At 36.5% G+C, this 15230-nt stretch overlaps 1 protein-coding gene across 2 annotated transcripts; it reads right to left on the bottom strand.

Annotated features, from left to right (window-relative positions):
* Positions 1–12068: 12068 nt before the first annotated feature.
* On the bottom strand, positions 12069–13689 carry LOC131000160 (uncharacterized). 2 transcript variants are annotated; one of them, XM_057925940.1, is made up of 4 exons: positions 13314–13684; positions 13113–13223; positions 12375–12455; positions 12069–12286 (listed from the first exon to the last, which is right to left on the bottom strand). In XM_057925940.1, exons 1-4 carry the CDS (start codon positions 13569–13571, stop codon positions 12212–12214), a joined length of 525 nt encoding a protein of 174 aa, XP_057781923.1. In that variant the 5' UTR covers positions 13572–13684; the 3' UTR covers positions 12069–12211. The 2 variants fall into 2 exon arrangements, with proteins under 2 accessions (XP_057781923.1, XP_057781922.1); XM_057925939.1 differs by having other exon boundaries at positions 12069–12455; positions 13314–13689.
* Positions 13690–15230: the final 1541 nt, after the last annotated feature.

Here is a 15230-nt window from a genome sequence, read left to right on the forward strand (position 1 = left end):
AGATGAGAAGATTCGAATCCACACCGGATATCGAGGACGCAATCTTCTACCAGAAATTGATACCCGTGTATCAGTTTGAAGATATATCCTCTGATGAGAGTATATATGAGCAAGAAGAAATCTTTAGTTCTGAGGATTCAAGGATGTCCGATGGATCAACCGGAGACGAGTCAGACTAAAGAGGAACACGAGGTCCACCACATCCAGAAGGAGGATCAGAATGGATTCATTAGCCATTTTCTGATTCCACAGGAAGAGGTGGTGAACAAACTGGTAAAGAAACTCAATAGGGAATCCGGAGAGGTACAGACCTACCAAGGATTTTCTAATGGCAGATTGAATCGAGTTTTAAATAGCTTGATACCATTGAAGAGGAAGCATCATGTCTATTTTGGAGTTACAAACCAAGAAACGGCGCTTCCAATCGAAATCACAAGTAATCAGGTGGAAATCCAGCTGGTTCCGGCCGAGGATATCATCCAAGACCTCAAGAAAATGAAGCCAGAAGTCGCAAGCACGATAAAATGGATTCATATCGGAGCAATTCAGTTGGTGATCAAATCATCCCTCTCCCCAGGGACAGACCAACCAATTGATGTCGTACTTTGCGACAAAAGGATCAGAGATGCCAAAGCTTCAGTTCTTGGAGCTTTTTCAGGCAACCTCTATGCCAAAAGGATTATAACAGAATTCTATCCACAAATCTCTTATAATCTGCAAGATGCATCTTTCAGCCGAGCCCTGACGATTTATCAGGACTACAAGAAGAAGGAGCTAATGACGGATGGAAATAGGCCATACTCACTGACTTTTCAAGTCTCGTATGCCTTATCAAATTCCCATCACACGGAATTATTTCTGGGAAAGAAATTTATTGAAATACCAGAAATATTCAAGGAAGTAGCCAAGGCGGTCAATCTAAACAAAGTGGCGACTCCTCAAATCGGGGAAATCGACATTGATATTGGAGACAAGCCGGTGCTTAGCCATACTCAGAGTCTTAGACTGGGAGCACCAAGGCTATCATTCCAAGGAAATAGGCTTACCTCAGGGCCTATAACAAGGAGCTTCTCTCAATCATACGAGAGAAGGGCGATCCAGGAAATACCAGTCTCAGACATAAGGGTCAAATTCAAATGCCCCGAAGGATGGAGACAGGTTTCCACAAGATTTGATACAATAAACAGGGAAAACAAGTTTCCTTGCAGTATGTTGTATTATCTGGCAAATCCAGGCGATAACCGATATATCGGAACTCTGGAGGTTGGAGGTTTTGAAATCCAGACCGAAGGCCAAGCCGGACAAGAAGCAGACATCCTAATCTTAGGACGAGATTTCCTTGACAAATATAAACCATGGTCATGGAAATCAGGAGGAATGGAGATCACCATTGGACGCCAAAGAGTGATGATCCAATGACAAGTCCATTCTCGATATACATCTCTGTAGGGATGTTATACGAGAAATACAAAGCAGAATATTTTGCTGCCTATGTGGATTCAGGAGCAGGAATCTGTACAGCAAAACGAGGAGTCTTTCCAGCAGAAGTGGAAGAAGATCTACCTCGAATTGCAGGAAGGGATTTCTCCAAAAAGATTTTGCTCTTATCAAAAGGAGTAAAACAGACGGAAATATTGATCGGAGGAGCAGGACAAACACCTTGGTACAAGGTCAAGACTCCACCAATATATTTCCACGATACCGGAGCAGATATATTATTCGGAAATAATTTTCTGCAAAGTTTCAAGAGGTACATACAAGACAATGAGGCCAGGAGGCTTGTGTTCACAACCAATTGTGACCATAAAATCATTGTGCAAAGGCTCCAAGGAGCTTTTCATCGATCGATGCCAATCAAGTTCCGCAGCAAGCGTGGTGATGATGGCAGACTCCGGCGACCCCAAATGAAGGATCAACGGAGATTCGGAGAAGTTTTGCTCAAATGCAGAACTGAGGGATTCCCAGATCTCTCCGAAGAGGAAATTCAAATCCTCAAAGTATCCCTGATATCACACAAAGATATCAAGGAAGAAGAACAGGTGTCCATTGCCGACGTCAAAAGGAGAATCCAGAAGTGTTATCACGAGGATCCTTTGACATGGTGGGACAAGAATCAGCTCAGAGCAACCTTGAAAGTTAAAACTGGAAAGGAGCATGAGTTTGTTAGATTCAAACCTATCCTGATGAACCCTCAAGATCAACGGGATATGAGGAGTATAATCAAGGAACACCTTGATTTAAAGCTGATCGAAGATGGAAGATCACCCTACAGCAGTCCTGGATTTCTGGTGAGAAATCATGGGGAGATCAAGCGAGGAAAACCAAGATTGGTCATTAATTATAAAGGGATTAATGACATTCTTGAATTTGATGGATATTTTATCCCAAGTAGAGAACACCTCATCGACTGCATCAGAAGTGCAAGGGTATTCTCAAAGTTCGACTGCAAATCGGGTTTTTACCAGATTCGCATGGAGGAAGGGAGTAAGAAGTACACAGCCTTCTCAACTCCACAGGGACATTATGTTTGGAATGTCATGCCAATGGGGCTAGCCAACGCGCCTCAGATATTCCAAAGAAAGATGGATAATCTTTTCAAAGATTATGCAGCATTTATGTTTGTTTATATTGATGACATCCTTATTGCATCAAAAAACATTCATGAACATGTCAGACATCTGGAGATCTTTGCCGATGTTTGCCAACAAGAAGGACTAGTACTGTCAGAAAAGAAGGCAGTCATAGCCACCCAGAAGATGGAGTTTCTGGGAATCGAGATCGATGAATCTGGAATCATTCTACAAGATCACATTGTGGAAAAGGTCCAGAATTTTCCAGAAGATCTCAGGGAAAAGAAGCAGCTCCAAAGCTTTCTCGGAGTTGTTAACTTTGCAGGAATATTCATCAAAAATCTTGCGGAGTACAGGAAAATCTTTAGTCCATTACTAAAGAAAGATGTTCCATTTATTTGGAAGGAGGAACATAGAGAGGGTATGAAGAAGTTGAAAAAGATTTGCAAAAATCTCCCAAAGCTTTCAATACCACAAGACGAGGATGATTTGGTCCTCTACACGGATGCTAGTGATTTCTGGTGGGCAGCAGTGCTTACAAAGATCACCCCATATGGAGAAGAACCTTGCAGATACTGTAGCGGTCTTTTCTCCGACGACGAGGCTGTGCGATGGCACATCAACGAGAAAGAATTCTTTGCAGTGCGGAAGGCGTTTAAAAAATGGCCGCTTTTCTTACTTGCTAAAAAATTCGTTTTGAAAGTTGATAACACTAACGTTAAAGCTTTCTTAACAAAAAAGTTTGAATCTAAACCTGAAAAGGCTAGATTAATTAGATGGCAAGCAGAATGCCAATATTATGACTATGATATTGTCGTTTTGAAATCTGATCAGAATGTTCTTGCAGATTTCCTCACAAGGGATGGAGCTCCCTGAAGCGGAGGCCATCGAGGCAATACAAGGGCAGCTCTTTGAAAGCTTAGAGCTGCTACAACAAGAGTGGCACAGATGTGTGCTGCATACTAAACAAGCAGGAAAGATACAAGCGGCTGATGAAGCCAAAGTATCTAGCCAAATCGATGTCTGTTTCATGAAGATGTTCAATCTTCAGGAAGCAACTGAAAAGCCGCTCTTGCGCGCTGTCCGTGAAAATCGGGCAAAAGCAATGCTTTCCGTACAGGGCGGATTACCTGTAGCAGGGGATTCAAGTACCCCTAGCCCAAGTCCTGAGAGAATGGCTTCACAGCCGGACGCTCGAGGAAAAGATGTTGTTAAGGGGTCACTCCCTGAACCAACATGTCAACCCTCCACCTCTGGGGTAAAAGAGGGAGAGATCAGCCTTAGGCCCATGACAGGCCAAGTTAAGGTTGATACTAATCTGATTATTTCTTCTCCTTCTTGGCAGAATTATCAAGACAGGTGGGAGAAACTTCTTACGAGAAGGGGCATTAATCCGGGAAATTGCCGGGTTGATGTTGCAGGAAAATATCCAAGGGTTTGGTTTACTCCAGGAGCCAATCCAAATGATGTTAAAGAATGGTATGAATTCGGGGCATTAGCTTCAGTTTATACCACTTCTCCGGCCTTCACCGAGATCAAGGGTCTACCCAAATGGATCCAGAAAACGGTGTTCGACACATGGGAGAACAACGAGTCCCTCAAAAGGGGAGATGTTCTGGAATTGTACTTCTTCAGTGCAGCTCCAGAGCCAGTAGGCAAAGGAGTCTACGAAGCCTTCCATTTTATTAAGCTTCGGAGACCAGATACAGGAGCCTTGAACCGAATCAAAGTTCCTGAGTTTAATGCCGCAATCGTCTCAACATTCACGGAGGATCAAATCTCCACGAGGCGAGCATGGGGTCTATGGGTCTGTCTCACAGAGATGGACAAAATGAAGTCCAGATTTAAGTTCTTTCAGAGCTCAGATCTGGGAACGTTCCTGGTCAACACAATGACAGGAACCACAACTCAGTTTGCCGAACAATCTTTCGAAGACAAGAGGCAAACTATCTGGAGAAACAAGATAGCGGGGAGCAAGGAGACTCGCCGCAAATTCTGCAATATGGCTCATGTAAGCCATTGGATCGAGAGAGTCTGCGACCAATGTTCGTTGCAGAAAGAACCTGAATTCGGCAAAGGTTTCCTCCCGAAACCTGACAGAAGGAGGTTCCGGTCTGATGAGCACGACGAACGTCAGACTCCAAAGGGAAGAACTCCTCGGGCACCAAAAAAGTAAGGTGGCCGACAAAGCAATGTGAATCATGTGATTCACAGCGAGGATCGCACCCACAAAAGAAACGACAAAAGTGGGTGGAAGAACAGGAGGACCACTCAACGCTCCAGGACAAAAGTGAGTGGAAGGAAAAGTAGCCGGCCCCTACCAGCATTATCACAAGACGATAAGGCGAGGGACCAGCACCATGTGATACCACCAACTAGTGTCAGCAATCAAGGCCGACAAAAGAAGGTGGAAGTCATTTTCAAACAAGCTGGCCACGAAGAAAGAATCCGAGGCCACCAACCGAGCAATAATAGAGGGGCTCAAACCTCTATATAAACACAAGTGCTGGAGAGAAGAAGATCATCGAAAAATTCACAACATTTTCACACACCACTTCCTCTCTCTAGAAAATTATCTTTGTAATTTTAATTTTGTTTTCAAAGTTTTTCCGTTTTAGTTTTAGTTTCTTTTTATTTATGTACACAAGAATCGGCTACTATGAGTAGCTGAACAAGTTGTCTCCTCCCTTGGGGGGATTATTTTGAAATAAATTAATTATTATATAAATCCTCTATAAACGCTTTGTTTTTGTCCAACTATTCCGGGTTGAGTAAAAATATTTTCTTTATTTTTCCAACAAATTATTTAGTCGGCACTTAGTGAAGAAGAAGGGTTGCAACCATCTCTTGCGAGTGTGTGGTTGGTGCGTGCCGGGTGGGCAGACGAGCCGTAAAACGCAACAAGACCGACTTCTGAAGAAGACCAGTCGACGAAGGTATAATGTTGGTTTAATTTAAGAATTATTTTGAAGTGTTACGGAAGCATGTTGGGCCTGATTAATTGTTAAACTGTTTTAAAATCATAATATGGGTATTCTGTCTTGCTTTAATTGTTATGGGGTTATTCTGTAATTTTGATTATGTCTGGGGTAGTTTTAGAATTTTTCAGAAATTCTTATGGGAGAAATCAGAAAAATAATAAAAGTGGTGTATTATGGAGCAAAAACTAAGGGTGATGTTATATTCTAGAAAATTGGGAAAGTTGATGTATTTATTGGCCAATACCCCTATATTTAAACCTAAATATCTTGCGCCCTATATCTCTCCTTTCAACTTTCCCTCTTCAATTCCTCTCTCTATACTTTTTTCTCACCACCTCCCCCTCTCTCCGCTGCGCCTCTGCTCAGTCGCTCAAGGATCTCCTCCTCCGCCGCCCCCCTCCGCTGCAAAGTCCCCTCCATTCCTCGAGACTATTGAAATCAGTTTTGGCGGGCATGCAGCGGAGGCGAAGGCGCGGTGGTTGCTAGATCTGGGAAGGAGAGACTAGACGGAGGTGGCAGAGTTCTTCAATTTTGGAATACAGTGGTGTCCATGGCTTTTCTATATCTCCTATGCACGCGTGTGCATGTAAAATGTGACTGACTTCAAATTAAAATATAGATCGAATAATGATAAACTGGCCCGCCTTAATTTTTGAGGATTAATTGCCGCACACGATCTTTAACTAAAGAACCACTAAATAAAAGAAGAACAAAGAACCATTTTCATTCATTCGATCATCAAGATTTACGGTGGATGCATCATCTTGTTGGATGAATGCAGATCATGGGTTCGAATTCTAAAAGAAGTAATTTTTTTTTTATTTTTTCGAGTGCATTAATTTTAACAGCGAATGCATTAATTTTTACAGTGGATGCATTAGATTTGATGGTTCTCACGTTCTCACAAATAATGTAGTTCTCTCTAAAACCACATCCTATATATATATATATATATATATATATATATATATATATATATATATATATGAAACAATGTACACAGTTAAATTGATTAAAAGTCTTTCAATTCTATAATTTTGTACTTTTCCGTCCCAACTAATTAACTTAATCAATAATATTTCTTTTTGGATCGTCTCAATTAAATTGATAACTGTCATTATATAAATTATATAAGCAAAGAAATATCTAATACTTATTCACTTCATTATCAAACAAAATTAAAATACTAAATTCTTAAATTTCATATCGAAAAGAAGTTGATCAACTTAACTGGAACGAGGAGTAAAATAAAATTAGCGCATTGTAATTATAATATTTTCAAAATAATTGAAAATTTCCAAACTTGATAGAAGATGTATTCAAAGCTGAGAACATTAATGTAGTTAGAAAATTAGCAACAAGATATAAATTTTTGAAATGATTTTTTTTTTTACTATTATGATAAAGAAACAAAGAAAACAAAATATTGAAGATTTGTAAATTTTGTGGAGAATAAGTGACTTGAACTCGAGAGTTGGGGTTCCTTTATTTTTTATTTATGTGTTTCATAAAAGGACATAAATGAAAGAAGCAGGAGGTGATTGTGTTCTTTATAAGAGGTGATTGTGTTCTTTAATATAATCATATAATTTCCTTAAGCATTTTTTAGAGACAAGAAAATACTTCCTCTGTCCCGTATTTATGCCTAAAATCTTTTAACACGAATTTTAATAAAAATTAATTGAAAAAGCTATTGATATGTTGATAACGAATAAAATTAAGATATTGACAATGAAGAAATGGTCTCACAATCAGAATATTGATAGTCGAGAAAGATTCTACATTAATGAGAAATTTATTAAATTATGTGTGGTCGCAGGACTGTAAATAAGCTGAGTCCAGCCGAGCTGAACCGAATACAAGTAGATTCTAGAAAATAACAATTATTTTTAATTGCCACTAACTCATATTCAACGCAACTTATAATTAATTTGATGGGACAAGAATGGAAAATTCCATTAATTTCTCAATATTATTATTATTATTATGTGTAAAATTGCAGGGGGCAGTGCCCCCACTAGGGATGGCAACGGGCCGGATCTGGACCGGGTCTGGCCAATACAAGATCCAGATCTGTTTTCATATACTAAATCCAGATCCAGATCTAGATCCGTGGATCTGAAAATTTTGGATCCAGATCCAGATCCGTCAGATCCGCGGGTCCACGGGTCCAGATCCATGGATCTAAAATTTCAAGATCCAGATCCAGATCCGTTTTCAAAACTGAGATCCAGATCCAGATCCGTCGGGTCCAAAAATTTGAGATCCAGATCCGTAAAAACGGATCTGAATCCACGGATTTGGACCGGGTCCAAGATCCACTGCCATCCCTAGCCCCCACCGACCCCCCCACTGCCCCCCCTCGTAACTCCGTGAATGGTCGAGAGTCGCCCGAATTTGATTTGTAGGGCCGGGCAGAGAAAATTCCGAGTTGAAGGTGCGCCAACAACACACGCATCTTTGCTGAATGCGTATTTTAGTGCTCATCGCAATCCTCGAATTCATTTGAATTTTTTATTGTATTATTAACACATGTTACAAATGTCATTAATTACTTCTCGCATCCTCACAAATCAGCTCGTTTTGTTGCTGATGAATTACTTGGAAAAGTAGCCTCACTCATAATTCTTGGTATATAAGAAACAAGTAAATTAAGTAAAAAGAATTCATTAAATCAAAAGTAAAAAGAAATTCATAATGTTAGATATTCATAGTAGGGGTGACCTGATAGGGGGGGCACATTGAGTCGGGAGGCCACAGTGGGGTGACTTGATAGCTGACCTGATCTTTTTAGTTTTGATTTTTGTATTTTTCATTTAAATTTAATTGCATAAATTTAAATAACACAATTTACTTCAAATTTAAATTGCATTAATTTTAAAATCCTAAAAATTACATAAAAAAATCAATTTGATTTTAATTATACTTACCAACCAATCTTTAAAAAATTAAATGAAAAGTAATAAATTTAATGCAAAAAATCGAAAGGAAAAAAAAGCAACTGAAAAAAGCTATTCAGTAAAAGAAAGAAATAAAAGAACAAACAGAATTTAATGATTTAAAGGAAATAAATTAAGGGCGTGTTTGATATTTGGCTAATACACTGTATTAGCTAATTTAGTACAGATCAGTTTAGTCTTTGGTATTATTTAGTAATAATGAGGATGAGCCGGTTTAATCCCACGACCCAGTATTATTAATCCAGATTTCTTAGGATTAATAATACCACCTCCCCCCTATGATTAACTTAAACCAGGATATTATATATTTAGCCAGGATAACAAACACCAACTCAGTATTAATAATATGTCATTATCCACGCTAAATATCTTGGTTACACATTATCCTACATAATCCTTTACTAAATGGCAAAAAAAGAGTTATCAGGCATGAATGGCAAAAATCAGAAGAAAGCAAAATAAATTAAATGTTAATACATGCGCGAATGCACACGCCCAGATTAAATGGCCTCACTCGATCTATTAGGCCAGCCTCGAGTCTCTCTTTGCCACAGTGGGCTGACCTGATACAGTGGTGACTTGAGTCCCTCCCATCGAGTCATCACTGTTGGTGCTCTAACGCAGTTTAAAGTATGTATTCTGTTTATCTATTTTAGGAATCTGACAATTTATATGTAGAACCATTTTAACCTAGCTTTAATTATTGAGTGTGAATAAAATTTTGATGCTAAAATCATTCTTAATTCATAATAGAATTTCAAAGTTCAATATTTTGTTAAGTTTAATGGTTTTTCATTTTTGACGATTTGATGCTTGTTTTTCATTAATCTCAAACGAGCACACCGTGGTGCGATTTAATTGAGTAAGGTGCATTTATTTTGAGATAAGATAAATAGATAACCATCATTCAAATTATTTGCGTGTTGATTTAGTGATAAAATGATTAATATTTAAAGTTAAAAGATTTTAATTTCAAGTCCATTGTGACGCTATTAAATTTAATATTGTGATTATTTAAAGCAAATAGAAATAAAATAATCAAAGCTAATCTCTACTTTGATGAATTGATTAATTTTGAAGTTGTTTGATCATTTTATCCTTCAAATACTTAATCAATTTATCTCATCACTCAAAATAATTACTCCATCTGTCCACAAAAAAAATTGCTATATCGATGACACATATTTTTAATAAAATACGAGTGAAATTCTGAATGAGTAAGAGTCACACTATAAATCTATGGCATAACAAATAAACAAAAACAAGGGATCCATTGTAAATTTGTATGTTACAAAGTGACTATTTTGGGTGTGTTTATTTTGATGGAAAAGGAGAGAAAAAATATATTTTCACTTATTTTTCAGTATTTTCACTTCCATCATTTTTACATACTTACTATGATGAAAAATTTTATCCGGATGAGTGGAATATTTTTTTGGGTAGCTCATTTTCGCTCTTTTTCACTTCTTTTCTCTTCCATGTTGGATATATATCCTAGGGTAGGGGTGTGAAAATATTTTCCAACATTTTATCATTTTTTCATCTCTAGTAAATATAGAATAATACTCCCTCCGTCCATAAGAAAAATAGTCCTAAAAGAGGACGGCACGAATTTTAATGAAGATAGTTGAGTTTATTGTGAGTGAAGAAAGGGTCCAATTAAAATGATAGTATTGATAATGATGATTAAATGTATTGTGAGTGGAGATAAGAGCCCATCATGTGATAGAAAGTTGTCAAAAGTGGAAAGAGACTAATTTTTGTGGAGTCTTAAAATGGTAAAAATGAACTGCTATTTTTTATAGACAAAGAAAGTAAATAAATATATATATATTTTTTTTCATTCTTTTCCAACGAAAATTTTGCCACTAAAATAAACGCATCCTTTGAAAATAAAAACCTTTTATACTTGTGGGCTATGAATCCAAGGCCATAACATGATTCATTAGACTGGGGTCCATTTTTTTTACACCCATACAATGGGCCAATTGGACCCTTCCTCCGTGATTGTGATTTTTTTGTCCACATTTTTCTAAAAATTATTTGTGCGTAAATATATAAATTTTTAATATCTTTTGATTTTTTTTATATTTTTTAATTTAGATATACGAACTCAGTGTTCATTTTATTTTTCAAAAATTCATATACCCCTAAATTAATATTGTCGTATACCCCCTAAAACTGTCGATGGTCAAAATGACACAACTCTTATTGCTTCTAAAAGTTATTGTTTTAAATGAAAAATATATGTATAATTATTTCAATTTCATGAAAAATGACGTTATTTTCTACTTAAGGATAAGGCGTTGTTTTGACCTTAGCCCATAGTGTTGACACACGTACGTACATCACGTAGACAATAATATGCAATGTAGAAGTCATGTCAATTTCAATTTTTATCAAGATTTGCTTACTATGGAAAAAGTTAAACCTGCACTAAATACGTATATTTAGATTATCTACGGTTGATTCATCACTTGTTGGATAAATTCATGGTCCTGAGTTCGAATCCCAAAGGTAGCAGAAAGTTATTTTTCGCAATTCATGCCTTTATACAGTTTATTCATGTGTATTATACATAAAATTCATGCATTTTTGCTGGTTCGTAATTCTTAAAATAAGGGTGGTTTATTGAATAACCGTCCCCTATATATATATATATAGGGTAGGGTTAATATAGAAACCCCTCTTAAGATGAAAACTAGGAACCAATTTAAAGCCATTGATTTAAATAAAATAGAGGGCTGAGATTAAATTACAGATGCACAATTTTGATTGCATAGATGCACAGTTTCAATTGCATAGATGCACAATTTCGATTTGCTTGAGTATTTTGCATTGTTGGTTTCAATTGCATAAATTGCATATTTTTTAATTGCACAATAAAATATGATAGATGCACAGTTTCTTTTGTTAACTAAATCCTAACCATTAGATCTAATATTTTAAAGGTCAAGATTAGGTTCCTAGTTCTCATTTTAACAGAGGTTTTTATTAGAACCTTTTCCTATAGGGTGTGGTTCTAGAGAGAACTACATTATTTGTGAGAACGGGAGAACCATCAAATCTAATGCATCCACTGTAAAAATTAATGCATTCGCTGTTAAAATTAATGCACTAAATTTTTTTTAAAAAAATGCTCCCTTCAGGATTCGAACTCAGGATCTGCATTCATCCAACAAGATGATGCATCCACCGTAGATCTTGATGATCGAATGGCTGAAAATGGTTCTCCGGTCTTCTTTTATTTATGGTTCTTTCTTGAACCTCTCCCTATATATATATATATATATATATATATATATATCCCTTTTTTGGGAGGGAGTGAAGAGGGAAAATGAGGATGATATTGCAAAAGTATGAGATTCTAACTAATATTAACTTTGAACATGAGAATGCCTGCCATCCTCAGATAACACACTTATATTGTGATGAATCAAAGGAAAAAACTTATCACATTACTCAATATAATTACACCTAACAAATAATAGTCTATCTAATTAATGGCGCCATCATTCATTGTGTAACAAAATTAGTATCACAAATACAGGAGCAAATTTTTAAGTAAACTCTCGCACTCAATAGCAAAACCAGAAACATCCCAATTACTGTGTCTCAAACAATCTTGAAACAAAACAGAAAACACAACAAAATGTAAATTAATTCTTGAAAAAAAGAAAGAAAGTGTTGTTAAGATTTCTTAATGCAGGGAATCTATGTTCTTGCTAAGCTCCTCCAGTTTCTTCAGTCTCAATTTCTCACTTTCAGTTACCAACTGTCCAATAATTTATCATCAAAAAAATGACAACAAAAATATAGCCACAATTCAAAAAACTGAAAAAAAAAAAAAGTGTGGAATTTACCTCAACTAGTTTGGTTATCAGCTGTCCCTTTTCCCTGTTCTTATCAGTAAAAGCTTCGAGGGCCTCTTTGTATTCTTTTTCCTGTCATTTTTAAATCATCCATTTTAATCACAAGTAAATGTTGGCCTTTAATTTTGAGTGAAAATTTAAAATGCCTCACTCCTTAAACTATACTCTATCCGTCTACGATAGCGTTATGGACGACACGAGTTTTAAGAAAGTGGTGGATAGTAGTAGGAATTATTGTGAATGGAGTTTGTGGATCCTACTACTATAAATGGAAGTGAAAGTGATATTGTGGTCGGATCAAAATTACAAAAGTGACAACGATCGATATCGTGAACGGAGGGAGTACATGAAAAATGCCCTCTTTTATAAACAAAAACATTCTGTGTTCAAGACTTAAATACCCTTTATGTTGATGACTTAGTTTTTTATGAAAAAACCTTACACATTTAACCGATTTGACAGTTATCGGTCATAAATATATAAGGAAAATTTAAAAAAGAGAACGATTTGACAATTATAAATCAAGAGGTCATTTAACCGCCGCTCGGGCGACCAAATCATTTCACCAGGCGGCCAGATCATTTGACCGGGTGGCCACTTATCTTTTTTATTATTGATCACAAGATCAAAACACTTGAACATCTAGACCAAGAAAAGTATTTAATCCATTTCCTTCAAAATGTGACAATTCTAATAAGTTGGGATGAAGAAATGTGATATTAATTTCACCTTCTTCTGGCAGCTGAGTCCCAACGGCTTTAAATCTCGATTTATAAGGTCGATTCTCTTGCGAACAATGGCTACCTCCTTCCTCATTGGATCATGCAGAGATTCCAGCTCCTACTAGATTGTAATGCAACAAAAATGAAGCTCATCAACATGCTTTTCTTGATGAGGAAATTAAACAAGAATTCAACTTAAATTAATTACTTGGTGGATTAGAGCTAGGCGCTTGGTCTCTTCCTCGACGCGGCCTAACCGCGCCTGAACTTTGTCCCTGACCTCAATCTTCCTCCTCTCGATCTCTTCTTCCCTGGCATGGAACGCGGCCAAGGCAGAGCGCGTCATCTCCTCGTCTCTGTCTTCGTTCGCGGTAGGGCTGCCTACGTGGCTGATCATGCCGGAGTTCTTCACCTTCACCATCTGTGATTGCTGTAGCTCCAATGCCTGCTGTTGCTGTGTTGTCATTTGCTCAAACTGCAATCTAGCTAATAATACCAGTTTTAATTGCTTGTTATATATATGTATATATATATGCTGTCTTTTGCTTTTATGCTTTCAAATGATATTGATATATTCTCTCTTTTTCCTGTTTACAGATGGTTTAGAGCCTTTTAAAATGGTTGTGAGGCTCTCTCTCTCACTTTCTTGCTTCACAACAAATTTTGAAAGGAGGAAATGACCAAACTACCCAGCACCTCATAATTGATAATTTATGATGAATTTGTGTGAATGGCTTACTTTAGTTAATCCCGTTGAAGTATGGAGTCTGAAAGTATAGTTTTTCGTTATCAACCGGTTTTATAGTAGGGGTGTTTTAGTCAATTTTGGCAGAATAAATCCGTATTGGATCGGAGTTGGACTCGTCTAATCTCCACGTAATTGTATTTGAAAATAATAGTGAAAAATCTCTAGCTTTGCAGCCAGTGGCGGAGTCGGGGGGGCTGAAGCCCCCAAATTTTGTTTTTATATTAATATATTGTGATTTTAATTCCATTGTTAGGTAAAATGTAATTTGTGAGATAGAATTTAATTGTTAATTTGTGGTGAATTTTTGAGGTACAATCTGTGTCGATTTGATGTAGTTAATTTGAAAAGAAACATATAGTTTGTGAATGGATTAATGTGAATTTATATAATTATTTTACTAGTAAAATTAGTTTACTTTTATAGAAAATGAAATGATAATTTTTCAAAAAACGTAGATCTGTGGTCTGTAAGTAAGAAAAACGTAGAAGTTGATCGTACTTTATAGAAAATGTGGAACGAAAAAATGTTATTTGTTTTTTAAGTAAAAAAAAATTCCTCATAAAAGAAAGTAAGAAAAAAAAAGTGAATCGTATGAAATGTCCAAAAAAATTGGTCCTGAACTGCCGTACAAGTTCAGCCCCCAATGAAAATTCCTGGCTCCGTCACTCTTTGCAGCGCCCAAAGATGTAGTCACCGTAGTGAAGAAATAGGTAAACAATTATGTGTTTTTCTTTACTTTTGTGATTTATTAGTAACAGGTCCTAGCTAGGATTAACTGTTGAATGTTAGTATCTGCTGTAGAAAGTAAATTATGAAATTATTTTAATATATATAATATGTATATAAGTCTATCTATATATATGAACCTCTTTCTGGTGAAGATACCGTTTTCTTAAGTAGGTATGCTGCAAATTCTACTAACTACTGCACTTTGTATGTGGTGGATTCCCAACTTATTTCAACCATACTTGAAAGCCTCAATAAAAGTTACCAAAAATAAATCAAAAGATGTGTAATATATATGGAATTAGTTGAAGAGTCACTATTAAATAAATCTTTCATATATTTTCTTTTTAATCTTAAATAACCTAGATTTCTCCATTATTCTTAAGAGATTTTTTTTTTTGATCAGTAAAGTAAAAATTTTATTAAAAGAAAAGGGATCAAGGCATCAGGAATGCCAATCAAAACAACAAAACAAGTTTGAAGTCTTTGGAACACCAAGAAGTAAAAGTAATTCCTAACTCCACGATTTTGTAGGCCTCGTTCCAACTCCAAAGTCTCCCCTTAATCTGTAAAACAAGTCTATCAATATCCCAAGCCTTGTCCCGAAAACGACTACCATTCCTGCTTTCCCAGAGCAACCACACTGTTCCC

Source organism: Salvia miltiorrhiza, chromosome 8 (genome assembly GCF_028751815.1).
Source record: "Salvia miltiorrhiza cultivar Shanhuang (shh) chromosome 8, IMPLAD_Smil_shh, whole genome shotgun sequence".
NCBI lineage: Eukaryota > Viridiplantae > Streptophyta > Magnoliopsida > Lamiales > Lamiaceae > Salvia > Salvia miltiorrhiza.